General features: G+C 27.2%; 1 protein-coding gene across 1 annotated transcript; it reads left to right on the forward strand.

Moving 5' to 3' along the window:
• Window positions 1-4400: 4400 nt before the first annotated feature.
• LOC145940507 (uncharacterized) lies at window positions 4401-5437 on the forward strand. Its single transcript, XM_083045736.1, has 2 exons — window positions 4401-4757; window positions 5223-5437. The coding sequence occupies exons 1-2, from the start codon at window positions 4458-4460 to the stop codon at window positions 5289-5291; spliced, it is 369 nt and encodes a 122-aa protein (XP_082901862.1). The 5' UTR covers window positions 4401-4457; the 3' UTR covers window positions 5292-5437.
• Window positions 5438-15039: the final 9602 nt, after the last annotated feature.

The raw sequence follows: 15039 nt of genomic DNA on the forward strand, positions 1-15039 counted from the left end.
CAAGAATCCCTTCGGAACTCACATCCTCTCCGCGCAAGCGCGTAATCTGGTCGTTCCGGTTTTCGCGAAATTCCTCGCGAAAAGATCGATGCGTCTTTCCAGCATCCGCGTGACCGATATTTTATCCCGGATTTATCATCCCAATATATTCCAGTTAAAAAAAAAACTTTATCAATAATTAAATAATCTTCTTTCGACTTTAATTCCAACTTCTTTTCTCATTTTTTAACAATTTTTTCTATTTTTTTTCGTGAATTTGAGATTATTCCTTCAGAGATTATATTCTTGCTTGTACGCTCGGGAAACTCTCGCGCAATAATCCAAGTGATTAACACGTCTTTGCCCATGAATGATCCCGAGCACTGTGCGAAATGGTAGAGTGCATTCAGCTCACGCGGTCTGGGTCAATATGGGGTCTAAAATCATGCTGGTAGTAGCTCGACAGAGAGAGAGAGATAGAGAGAGAACCGCAAGTAATAATTCTTCCTTTCACGCAAAGTGGAACTCACAGGAAGCCGCTTTAAATAATACTCGTCGTTACTGGCACATGGACAATCGGGCAATATTACTGTGCAAAAAAGCACGACATGATGTGGCGATAATGTAAAACTGCGATCTCTTTCTCGCTTACTCTAACATATGAATGAAGGTTACGATGGAAATCATTACAAAGAGAGAAATCGCTCGAAACGATATCCTCGAAGTGACAAGAAGTACGCGTTGCTTCTAAACAATGCGATTCCTTAAACTTGCTTTGCCCCCCCCAAATCTGTTACGAAATCTAGTCCTCATAATCCTCGCAAAAATTTGTACGTCTTGTTCTCTAGTTACGTTTTATATAACATTATTTTCGCGGTACGCTAAAATACGATAGCTTAGGCAGAAAAATTGTTGCTAAATCGCAATTTTCGTCGATCGAATAACAATAAAGAATGCATAATTATGAAGTGACATAACTCTTGTAGAATGTAAAAAAGTCAAGCGTTCCTCGATAAAGGAACAAATGGATTAAAGTATGCGGAACATTATTTCGCACTTTCTCGCGCTCATCGGTTCCCCGTTCTAACAAACTTAATTGTTCTTGCGCAATCGGGATTCCGTAATGTCGCCGACGACATAATTTCACGCGGGGGTAACGCAAGGAGCCGTTACGAAATTTACGAGCGGTTTAATCCATTACGTGAGTCGACTGGGCTATGTCGGATACGAGATATCTGTTTCACCGCTGCGGAGATTTTCACCAACAGCCCTCCATCCCGACGTCGAGATTAATCGCCCGTCGTTTGCCGCGGCACTCTTTAATTGGTCAATCGAGCTAAATAGAATCACGGCCCTGTTATTACGTCCTTCCGTGGCAACTGTTCGTCGAGCACGCGTTTCCGCCTTCTCCGCCGTGTTTTAACGCGCTCAATCTGGACAGAGCGATCAGTTAAAATAAAAAAAAAAAAAGAATTATACGAACTGTAATTACAATCGAATAGACGGATGTTTCGAAAGTAATAAAACATCTTTCACGATGCGTATACAGAATGAAATTAATTCAGATATGTGTTTATTCAACGCACATTATGAAATATTAATCCTTCGAATGCAGAATCGCAAATCTGTATGATTTCAAGTTACGAGAGTTTAAACATAGATAATACACGAAGAGTATCCTTCATAATAAACGTGCTTCATCTCTATGATGGTATACGTATACATCATTATGTGCAAAGAATCGAAACATTTGCACTAGTCGCGAGTCATGTTTATGGATGTGCTTGAGAAATTTTTTGGAATTCAAAGTACATTGTAAAGATTTCAAAAAGGTAGCACCGATGGCAATTGAGCCGCAGCTATTTCTCTGATAGAAGGATATGGCTACTGTAGCTCTCCTTCTCGATTTTAACGCGCACACATTTGCGTTCATGCATTTGCAGGCCGCGCCCTTTCTCGGTTGCGACCGTGAAACTTTCCTGTAACATCGTAAATTCAATCACACCTCGCCCTACGCGCGATTTTATTGACCTATTTAGTTATCTACAACTCGTTCCCCAAGTATTCCTGCGAGCTGGTGTTTAGAGCAATCAGCTGATGCGTCTGTCAAATTGAAAGCTGTTTTCTCCGTTTATAGACAAGTGAAGAAGAAGAAAAAGGAGGAAAAGAGAAAAAGGAAGATCATGAATCTGCAAATCGCATTTTGCAAGTGCAACGATGACTGGTCGCACAAGACAGATTGATGGCACCGTTTTCGAGATTATTTTCTAACTATTCGTTGTACTGAAGATAGCTCGCGAAACTGAGAAACGTATACAATTTACCGGAAATGTGTATGTGAAAGAGCGGATTTCAATTGTCGGCGGTAATACATGTCATTCTACGTCTTTCAGTATAGTCTCTACCATGATATCTCGAAGAATTGACCTGTTGATACAAAGCCCAGCTGCAATTACTTGAAAAAGAAAATGCTGTAAGTATACACATCCCAGATTTACTTTGTCAAGTTCTACTTCCTATTTTTAATGATAATTAATTCTCAATATCTCAACATGGCATTTTCTAACTTGTATTTCTGTTAATTGTTAATATATATATATATATATATATATATATATATATATATGTATGTATTATATATTTATTATATTTCACCTTTGTTTTTTCGGCAATATATGTATGTATAATACAAATAGAATAAAAATATGCGCGCCATTTAATTAAATCACGGCTGACATTATGTGAAGATTTTAATTCTTCCTTGACTTTTTCGTAAGAATATAGGTAGAAGGTCCAGCCTTGCATTTAAGATCACCACAGAGGATCACCAGGCACTCTCGTGTTCAAGTTCAGGGCTAACAAGATCCTATCCCGTCTCTCTTGCTCGCACGAGAGATGCTTCTTGCAATCTTCTCAGTCTTATGTTTGGTTCTCCTACCATTTTCCCACAAGCTCCCACCGGCCACCCTTTATTTCATCGCGTTTTATTTTCAACAGTCCAGTCCGGTTGCTATTTATTTAACCTTATTTTAGCCTCCAACTCTGGCGAACTCTGGTTTCTTAGTTTGCCCTTTTTTCTTCGCGTTTTTATGCCAAACTAATAACAATAATTATTATTAGAGCTAGAATGTTTTGTTGCAATTAATAATACTTTTATTAATAATACTTTTCGTAGAAAAAATAAATATATAATATATATAAATATATAATATATATAAATATATAATAAATAAATATGAATGTATATATATGGCGATAAAACGTACTAAAAACATATTTGAAATGTAACGCAGAATATAAAACTTTAAATGTGTATGTGGCAATAAACTCTAAAAATAAACATGTTCGAAGTGTAACGCAGAACATGAAACTTTTTTTGAATAATTGCGATGTGTATGAAAAATAACGTAATAAAAGACTATTACTGATAAAAAAAACCTCTGCAAATACTTTGCAGTTATTATTCTATATATAACTACTTAAAAAGTGACTTTTATTGTATTAAATTTAAATAATAGAAAATGAATAAAATAGGTAATAATTTTATCTTTGAAGAAGATAAGATTATAGAAAATTTTTGATTATCGATATTGAAAATATTTTTTATATTGAAAAGTACACATTTTTTGTATAAACTAACATTTAGAAATTAAAATTATTTACAAAACTTGATTTTTTTCATATTTTAATCTTATAATATTACTTCAATATTTTTTATGTATATTCTGCAGTATAAATTCTCAAACTCAAAATATATCGCTATTTTCAATAATCGTATAAATACGATTATAAAAAGATAATATAATAGTAGCATGGCATACGTTGAGATAAACACCCAGGTTAAAAGAACTTTTTAAATTGCAAGATTTTTTAAAAATTTATTTTACATGTATAAAGTTTTTATATGTGTTATATATGTGTGTAATATATGTATTTTATGTATAAAGTGTTACAAATATAAGCATCTCTGTGCGGCTATATAAATTAGAGCATCGCTAAAGATCTGGCAAACTTTTTTTATGTTTATCTAAAAATATGTAATTTTGACTAAAGAAATATTTTTTAGATTGTAAAGGGAGTTCCAAATATATAAAAAAAATTAATATTTTCTAGATTAGATTATGTTTATGATATACATCAGTCATAACTTGTATAATTTTTTTTTTTTTATATATAATTGTTACTCTATAACTATGCAGAAATGAAATTTTGGATCGTACATACACACATCTAAATATTATGTTTATTTTCCTCAAGCAATTTTATATTCAACAATAAACATTGTTTATTTATCGTAAATCTTATATTATTTTTCAAATAAAAAGTTTAATAAAGATTCAACAAAGTTAAAAATTTTCCGGGTTAGATAATGTATTATATATTATGCTATTCTGATCACGATTTTTTGTTATATAAATTGAGACATCGTAAAAACGTTACACGCAAAACTTAAACTTTAGATATCTCACAACCTTGCAATGAAGGTAACACACGCAATGTTGTTAGCTGGTCTTGCTATGATTGTCATGGTCCATAGTATCATAGCTGAAGAAACAGGCACGGTCAGAACTACAGTTGAATCTAAAACTGAACTTACACCCGAAACTACGGCAAAATCTATAGCCAAATCTACAACCGAATCTACATCCAAAACTGCGGAAAAACCTAAAGCTGAATCTGCAAATAAACCTACGACCGAATCTACGATCGAATCTACAGTTAAACCTGCAACTAAAGCTACTAAATCTACATCTGAACTCATAAATATAATTCTTAAGGTAAGTTTAAAAAGCTTATGCTATAAAAGATTTATAATAAGATTTTTATTCAATATTTATATATAATTTGAGATTATATTAATTATCATTTGAAATTATATTAATTATCATTGTTGATATTTCGTTAATATTTTAGTATAAACGATGTTACTATCAGCAAATATAATATGTCTCTCTCTCTCTCTCTCTCTCTCTCTCTCTCTCTCTCTTTCTCTCTCTCTCTCATGCACATGAGGATTAAATAATATTCTGTGAGACTGCAAAGTAATTCTCAAGAAATGCATCAAATGCTAAAAGAAGATTTGTTATTTATACCTAAATAAAAATGTCAATAATTATTCTTATAAAAGAATATTTTGTTCACATTTTTGGCAAAAGATACATTATGTAACATAATATTTATTTTCTTCGTGTTGCAAGATATGAAACTGAACTCAAAATTAAATGTTACTTTATTTATTTTAGGAAATAATATTTCAGGAAGTTCTATCAGTTGAATCACAATTTGAAGAATTGACTGTATACGAGATTTAAATTAAGTATATCATATATTTTATATTGAAGTGCTTTGTATACATATAATTAATCAAATAATGCTCATAACACTCATTTTCGACAGATTTCTCAACTAATGCAAAAATCTGTAATGATATTATATCTGATGTACACTTATAATATTAAATATCAATGTTACATATAAACATGTTGTATAACTAATATTAATCTCTTATTATTTACGTTAAGTTTAAGTTTTGATTTATTTTGTATTTTGTATCATATACGTTATTATTTACAGATTGTAACATATAAGTTACAAATCGCAAGAGTCTTAAGTAATTTTCAAAAATTATGATTATTTATTGCACAAGAATATTAATATAATATTTAATTAACCTAACCTAACCTGACCCTAACTGTTTTTATATTAAAAATAAATTGTAAAAAGTAACAGTTTTCCATACAACCCAATCTATAAAAATACTTATATAAAATTTCTAAATTCTATAAATAAAATTTTAATATTTTAAATATTTCGAAAACGCGTATTTAATAAAATACATATTATTAATAAAGTTGTCAAAAGTGTCAATGTGTGTGCGTGCGAATGTGTGTGTATGCACACCCATAAAATGCTATTAAATTTCTCAAAAACTCTAAGTATGAATAAATTATTTTTCGGAAATTAAGGAAGACAATTTAGAAAGTTGCAGGATTATATAATTAGCAATAGTCTCAATATCATAATATCATAATATCATGCTACATTATGAAATATATATTTGTTAATTTATATCACTGTTATATAATGTATTCTATTAAATATTTATTAAATATCTATTAAAATAATTTGTTAATAAATATAATATTAATAAATACATTTACGTATGTTTTAGATTGACAAGATTTTAATTATATGATATGATAATGTTACATATTATTTGACAATGGCATCAAAAAATAATTATAAATAATGATGAATAAAAAGCGATTGTTGATCACATTTGACAGATAGAAAATTTCAGACAGAATAATTAATAAAATAAAATATAATATATACGGAAAAAAAATATTAGCTACCGTAGCTATTAGGGTAAATTAAGATATGGTAGCTAAATTTCAGGTGTATTATATGGACACCTAAAATTTTAGCTGCGAGATCTTTTTTAATTAGCTGAAAGTTTTTAACTGTAACACACAAAGATTTAGCTGCTGTACACATCACTAATAAGTAACTGTGACAATATATGTTGTAACAATTAGTTATAGCGCGCGCATTGTTTAGCTATTATAGATATAAGTTTTGCTGTCATAGCAAATCCGGAGTTTTTATATAGCTAAAATAATATCAATGAGAGAGCTATAATTGATTGCAATCTATTAGATTTAATATGGCAACTTCTTGATAAATTTTACCCGACAGATAGCATATCTTCGTCTCATTTCAGATAAGTTTTAGAAAAAAGACGAACATATGCTATCTATCGGGTAAAATTTACCAAGAAGTAGAAACAATCGGCCCTAAGATTCATAGACATTGATAAAAATACGGGAACAAATAAAAACACATGGACAAATATAATTCTGTTCATATCGGTATATCTTTCGTTGACACGTACGTCTTATTGGGAATCCATGAATCCATGGCAATAACAAACAAACAAAAACAAATGCTTATTGTATGTATGCGATACTAAATGTATAGCTCACACAGCAATTCTTTTTATTTTCGTATAAATATCTAAATGGTTTTGCTGAATGAAATATATTAATTAACTGAAATAGCTAACTGTATGTTGCTAAAAAAAATAATTGTGACAGATATGCACAGTTTGCTATCATATCGAAAAATTAGTAACAACAGCAAATTTATTAGTTACAGCAGCAAACACAGTTTCAGCAAATCATGATTAGCTGCGGTAGAGAATATTTTTTTTCCGTGGCATATATGTATTAAAATATATAATACAACTTTTGGAAAAATCAGCGAGCAAAATCTCGCTTTAATGTTTGCAATTAACGCATAGTTTCACAACAAACATGCTACTTTTCTGTCATATCTTATAACACACACAATATGTGTGTTAAAGAGAAAAAAAAAAAATATACTATGTATGTGTGTATATTTTAATCTATATTAATCTCTTATTATTTTATTATATACGTACATGCACGCATCTTATTATATGCGTCACAATGCTAATTTCTTAATGTTTTTGTTGTGTTTTTTTAAAGATACAATTTTTTTTTAATCTAAAATTTAAAAGATATAATGAGGTGGAACAATTTTATTTCCTATATTAAATAAAAAATATTTTTTGCATGATTTCTTTAATGTGACTATGCATAAATACAATATCCAAATAGTATTAAAGTATTAAAATCATCGTGTTTATTTCATTCAAACAATTTTACATTCAATAATAAAGCACTCTTTATCTTGAGTTTTAAAAAAAATAACACTTAAATAAAATTCAATAGTCTTAATAAATGTTAGAATTTTCCGAATTAGATAATGTTTACGATATCCAGATCACGATTTTTTGAGACTATATAAATTGAAGTACTATATATGAAGATATGATATTAGAATTCGAAATTTTGGATCAGATTTTCGTAAGTTTGTACAATTGTACAGCGATGGATACCAAAATATACCTATTTCTATTAGTTGCTGTTTTTACGGTTGTCTTGATTTCTGATGTTATAGCTAATCCCTTAGCTGAAGTAAATCCTGCTCCACTCTCACAATCTAAGGTATAAAATTTCTGTTTAATATATGATTTTTTCCATTTGTTAATATTTATATTTGCACATTTGATTATTAATGATTAACGATTTATAATTTGTGCCTCGTGCACAGTTATTTAATACCAACGAAAATTTTTTTCGTTGGAATCAACGCACTAATACCCGCGTACGGCTTTTTAAAATTTCTAAGTTATATTTAATATACAATATAAGCCTTTAAATTCTTATATTGTTAAAAATTTGTCTTTATAAATAACTATTAATCTTCACATAATATTATAAAATAAATAATATTAATATCTTTTAATGTTCCTGTTACAAATTACGTATATATACGATAATTGTATTGTATGTATATATATATATATATAAAATAATTCATAAAAAAGTATAAAATGTTAATAGTAAGTTTATTATCTACTTATTAATAATTCTTACGTAAAAAATTATCTTGTACTTATTGTTAGTGTGTTAATAATAAAGTATTGTATATTGTATAACTACAATATCTTTTATATATTTTAATATATATATATATATTATATATATGTATATGTACATACAAAATAATAAATTAAAATTTATTTATTCTCGTGCATTTCAGAGGGATTTATTTATCCACTTATTTATCCGTTTATTTGTGCTGGATATAATTAAAACACTCTTCTGGTTGACGCGTCCGATATGTGATCTTATTACTTTATTTATTATGTTATTTTTTGGATTGTAATATTTAAAACTAAAATGTATTTAAAATTAATTGTAGCATAAAAAAATTATGTGCGTAAGTGGTTGTGACACAATATATTATAGCAGAAATACAATACATCGTTCTGTCATTACCATAGTTAATTAATCATGAGTTCGCATGGAATGGGATAAAAATTTTAAAAAAGGAGCTTATCTATGGAAAGCGACTTATGTAGATAATATTCATTAAGAGACACAAAAACAGTCTGAATCTCCAGAATGACATGAAAAGTCTATATTATGCTTATCACAAAAGCTAAAGGGTTTGTCTAAAGTTTAAACTTACGTTCGTTGACGTTATTTCAACTCACATAAAATTTAGCAATGCTCATATTTGCGTTTATACAGTGTAAATGTCATGCGACGAATGTTAAATACTATCGTTTAATTAATTGACAATAGCGTTCCAATTTTTGCGATTCTCAACGTTTGGATAGGTATGGTAAATCGCTTTCTATTTTAATATAAAACTCCGGATCAAAAAAATTAAGACTCGATACTATTCTTCAACTCACCCGATGACCTATCAAATATTCGGATATTTAATTCACGAGCAACCAATTACGCTTATACGCCTTGGTATTTCTTTTCTCAATGAAAAATCGAAGAAAAGTAGATTGCAATCATCTGTTGTAGAAATCATTGAGGTCGCGCAAGGGCGTATACTATATCTTGATTCATGTATGTAATTGCTTTTGTATGTGAAATTTGAATCTTTATATTACGTTTTTATGTATTTCGTAACAATACAATCTTTTTTTATAATTTTATTACGGTTTTCTCCTAAAAAATAATTTTTTATCTCAAAAGTGTGATATAATATGTGAACTTATTTTACTTCCTATATCTAAATAAAAGTTACTTTTATATCTTTTAAATCTGATTATACATAAAATAAATGTAATATTCAAATAACACTCACCGCATTTATTTCTTTTGAACAATTTTATGTATAACAATAATATTTATCTCTATTTTATCTTGAGTTTAAAAAAAATTGTGTTTAAATAAAATTTAATAGTTTTAATAAATGTTAAAATTTTCCGTATTAGATAATGTTTATCATGTCCACATCATGATTATTTATTATATAAATTGAAGAACCATAAAAATGTATTATTAGAATTCAAAATTTTGAATTAAACCTTCGTTTAAGTTTGCAGCGATAAATATCAAAATATACTTATTTCTATTAGTTGTTATTTTTACGATTGTCTCGATTTCCGATGTTATAGCTAATCCACTAGCTGAAGCAAACTCTGTTCCACTCTCACGATCTAAGATAAACATTTTGTTTAATATACAATTTTGTTTCTTGTATTTGTTCATATTTATATATGTGTTTATTTGATTATTGAGGATTAATAATTTATGTCTAATAACTATTAAATTATTAATAATATGTTAACATAATATTATAAAACAAATAGCACATAATCTCCTTGATGTTTTGTTAAAAATTATATATACAATAATTATATTATGTATATATATAAAATAATTCGTAAAAATAGCATAAGATACAATAAGTTTTTATTTACCTTAATTAACAGAATTTTTTTAATAATTATTATATTTTGTACTTAGTATAGTGCAAAATAATAAATAATAAAGTATATATTTGTAATAACCGCAATATCTTTTATATATTTTAATATATATAAATAGACAAAGTAAACAATAAAATTTTATTTATTTTCTTGCTTTTCAGAGGGATCTGGGGGGGGGGGGGGATCCTTTGGATCTTTTGAATATTATTCTCAATTTGTTAGCAAATGTGTTTGCCATAGTTGGGATTTAATATTTAAAACTAAAATGCATTTGAAATTATATAAAAAGATTATGAGTAAATAATGGATGCAATATATTCGGCAGAATTCTCAACTAATGTTTTTATTATTTCTTATAATTTTTAATAATAATATCTATTGTGTGAAAAATTACATAAAATAATATTTTCAGAATTATATGTAAAATATGACATGAAATTATGTTATTTTATTATTATTATATTAAAATTATATTAAAATTTATCTAGTGTTAATAAAATGCTATGTAAATATATGTTGTAACTGATATTAATCGCTTGTTATCACAAAATTTAATTTAAAATATTTTTTATTATATATACTAATATTTCGACATCAATAAAATGACAATAATAAATCACAACTGCACACACATCTCGCAAAAAAATATTAGTCTAAAATTATGAATCTTATTTATAATATAAACAAAGTTTAACTTGAAGTTTAATTTCAATAATGTTTTACAATACAACATGATAAATTGTGTGTATATACAATTATTCATATATCAAATATTTAAAGTGTCATATCAAATTTTAAGTTTAGTTTTAAAGTAAAAATTGATGTCACAGACAGATAGAATAGGCAATCGTTAGCACTCGTTTTCCGAACTCGTTTAGCGAACAATCAATTATAGCAAGTTACTAATCTGGAAATGATTGTTTTTTTGCACAGATTACAATTAAATGAAAGTAGCGAAACAATATGTACGAGCAATCTCGTTAGTAAGATCGTATTTGAAGATCGTATATTGTTCGACATGAATGTTATTATCAAAATATTATTCGCACGTTTTTATGTAATCATGTGTGTCGTGCTATGTTAGATGCAATAGATTTTAATTTCTAACATAGGTTTTTTGCCAAATATTAGTAAAATGATTACTTCAATGACATATATATTCCTACTCTAGTAAAAAATAGACTAACTTATAAAAATGATTGTAAGTTGAAGAAAAAAACAAGAGAGAAAGAAAAAGAAATTGTAACCCATGAACATATTTTGCACAAGGGCGTTCTAATATTAATTACAATAAACTTGTTTTGAAATAACAGATTTATTTAGAGCCGGTTGTTCCAACTTCTTGATCAAGAGACACGGTAGTGTCTCGCGCCAAGTAACGCGCAAGCAACACCACGCGAGGAAGCAGCGAGGCACGCCGTGTATAAATTTTACCCGACAGATATCATATATTTGTCTGTTTTTAAAATTACTTATTTGAAAAGAGACGAAGATATGCTATCTCTCGGGTAAAATTTACCAAGAAGTTCCTCATTGCGCGCCATAAATATTTTATTATAATTTTATTATGTTTCTTTCTTAAGAAACAATTTTTTATCTAGAATTTAATAGTATAATATAACGTAATGTGTGTGTGTGTGTGAAATTATTTTATTTTTTATATCAAAAATAAAAAAATTTCGCACGATCTTTCTTAAATGACTCCATGTATATAAAATAAATATCGGAATAACTCTAAAACCACATGTTTAGTTCTTTAAGCAATTTTATATAGAATAATAAACTCTATTTTATTTTGAGTTTAAAATGTAACGCTGAAATAAAATTCTATAGTCTTAATAAAAATTAGAATTTTCCGAATTAGATAATGTTTATGATGTCCAAAGTACGATTTCTTGCTGTATAAATTGAGGCATTCTAAAGCTATGATATTAAGAACTCAACATTTTTGGATCCTGCATAATTCTTCATCAGTCTGCAACAATGAATACCCAAATATATCTATTTTTATTAGTTGCCATTTTTGCAGTCGTTTCGATCTTTGATGTCATGGCTGAACCATCAGCTGCAGCAGATCCTGATTCGCATCAGTCACAAGTTAAGGTATACAATTTTTATTTAATGAATATATATATATATATATATATATATATATATATATGCGTGTGCGTGTGTAATTATGTTTTTTATATTTTTCAATATTTATATTTATACATTTAATTTTATTAATAATTGATAATATTGTATTATAAGTAATTATTATGCTTTTGCGTCTGTTCATATAATATCATAGATAGGAAATAAATAGTATTATAATATATTTTCTCTTTTGTGTTTTTGGTATTGTATATATGTTATATATTGTAAATGTGAACATACATGACATAATATATAGAAACTATAGAAATTATAAAATTTGTTAACAAATTTCATAAATTTATTTATTTATAAATTTTTTAATATATTTATTTATTTGTAAATAAAAATTTGTATGTAAAAAATTTTGTAGTGCATCAAAAATAAAAATCTATGTATATTGTAAATATTATTGTAACCGAAATATAAATTTTCATACGTGCTAGTATAATAATCAAACAAAGTTATATATACATATATGTAAAAACTAAACTTTATTTACTATTTTTTGTATTTTAGGAAAATGGGCATACAGGATTAAAACCACTGATAAAAATGGTAGAAATAATAGTAGCCAAATTAGTAGCAGTAATAAAAGAAGTAATATACGTATGGACGTAACGGTTGGAATTACAATACACTTAAAATGATACAATACACTAATGATTTATGGTATAAAAAGATTATGTTTAAGTGATTATGGCATCATATATATATTCAGCAGAATTCTTATTACAAGTATTCTACAGTAATAGTACTTATATGTATCGTGAAAAATTTCACGAAATAATGTTTTTGGTGTCGGGATTATTTAAAATGTAATATGTTAATTATATATTATCATATATCAAAATATATTTTGTGTGAATAAATGTCTACGCTATACAAGTATGATTTATAATTGATATGCTAATTCCTTGTTATCCAGCAAATTACAACATTAAATTTATTATATTTTTTATTACACAAATTATTTAGATATTAGTACGGCAAAAATCACAATTGCAATTCGCAGAAATAATAAATTATTAATCTTATTTATATTGCATATGAATTTTAACTTAACGTTTAATTGCAAAATTGCTTTATACTGAAACATAATAGACTATGTGTGTACGTATGCGATTAGTTATACGAAATTGTTAAAGTCTATCAATAAAATTTAACGCCACAGATAAAACAGACAATTGTAAGCATTTGTCTTTTGTCGAGCAATCAAATGTCAACAATTTTAAGAGCAATCGTATTAGATATTTTCTTTTGTCAATTGAATAAAAGCGAAGCACATGTAATCTCGCGTTTCGCAAGTTTAATGGAAGGTCTCGTCCGTCCTGAATCGTCGCAATGTCATTTCATACGCATAATGCGATGTAGATGCGTCAGATTTTGGATGCATAGAATTCCGCAAAATGTTAATAGTATGGTTACTACCATACAAAAAATGACTTTTTTTCGAACACTTGAACGAGTAGTCGTTCTTTTAGTTTTTTGAACGCTAAACAAGAATCTGATTTCAAAATTGCTTCATCACGTCACAATTTTGAGAAATTTGCAATTAAAGTTACAAAAAGGGCTATTTTCATGAACTTTATCATATTATAGCTACAATATGTGACGTGCTGGAGAAGTTTTATTGCAAGCAAAATAAAGTATGTTGTTAGGACTTTCAACCCACGAAAGAAATTTTTGGTGTCGGTTATGGTTAATAAGATATTCATGGTTAAATATCAGATGTGTTACGGAAGTTAACTGTGACTTACAATTAGGTCATTGACGATTTATTAAATAGCTTTCAATTGTTTATTTAAACTTAAGGGTTTTTTAGATTATGTGCAAATATATATACATATACATATGTGTGCGTGCGTGTGTATACATATATAAATATATATTAAAAAAAAAAAAAAAAAAAAAGAACGAGAGAATATACTGTGTATATATGTGTAATCCTTTATTATACACGCCACATTGTAAATTTTATATTATAATTTTATTGTATTGTTTTTTTTTTAAACAATTTTTTATTTAGAACTCAGAAGACACTGTAATGTGCTAAGTCATTTTACTTCCTATATACAATATAATCTTATAAGAAATAACTATCTTATAAGAAATAAAAAAATGTATATGAAATATAAAAATATTTATTATATATGAAATAAAAAAATTTTTTGCACGATCTCTTATAAATGATTATACGAAAAAAATGCATTATTTAAATAACCTTAAAATATCGTCTTTATTTCTTTCAAAAAATTTTATATTTAACAATAAAACCTATACTTTATCTTGAGTTTAAAAAATAAAATAATAAAATTTATATATAATGTAATAAAATAATGTGATAAAATTTGAAAATCTTAATGTTAGAATTTGCCAGATTAGATAATGTTTAGATAATGTTTTAATGTCCAGGTCACGATTGTTTGCTATATAAATGAAGACATTATGAAGATGTGGTACAAGAATTCATAAATTTTGAATTAGTTCTTCATACAAGTTTGCAGCAATGAATATCATAATATATCTACTTTCATTAATTGCCGTTTTTACGGTTGTTTTAACTTTCGATGTTATAGCTAATCCATTAGCTGAAT

The sequence above is a fragment of the Prenolepis imparis genome, unplaced genomic scaffold (genome assembly GCF_030444845.1).
Source record: "Prenolepis imparis isolate NDT839.2.m4 unplaced genomic scaffold, iyPreImpa1.0 SCAF_9, whole genome shotgun sequence".
NCBI lineage: Eukaryota > Metazoa > Arthropoda > Insecta > Hymenoptera > Formicidae > Prenolepis > Prenolepis imparis.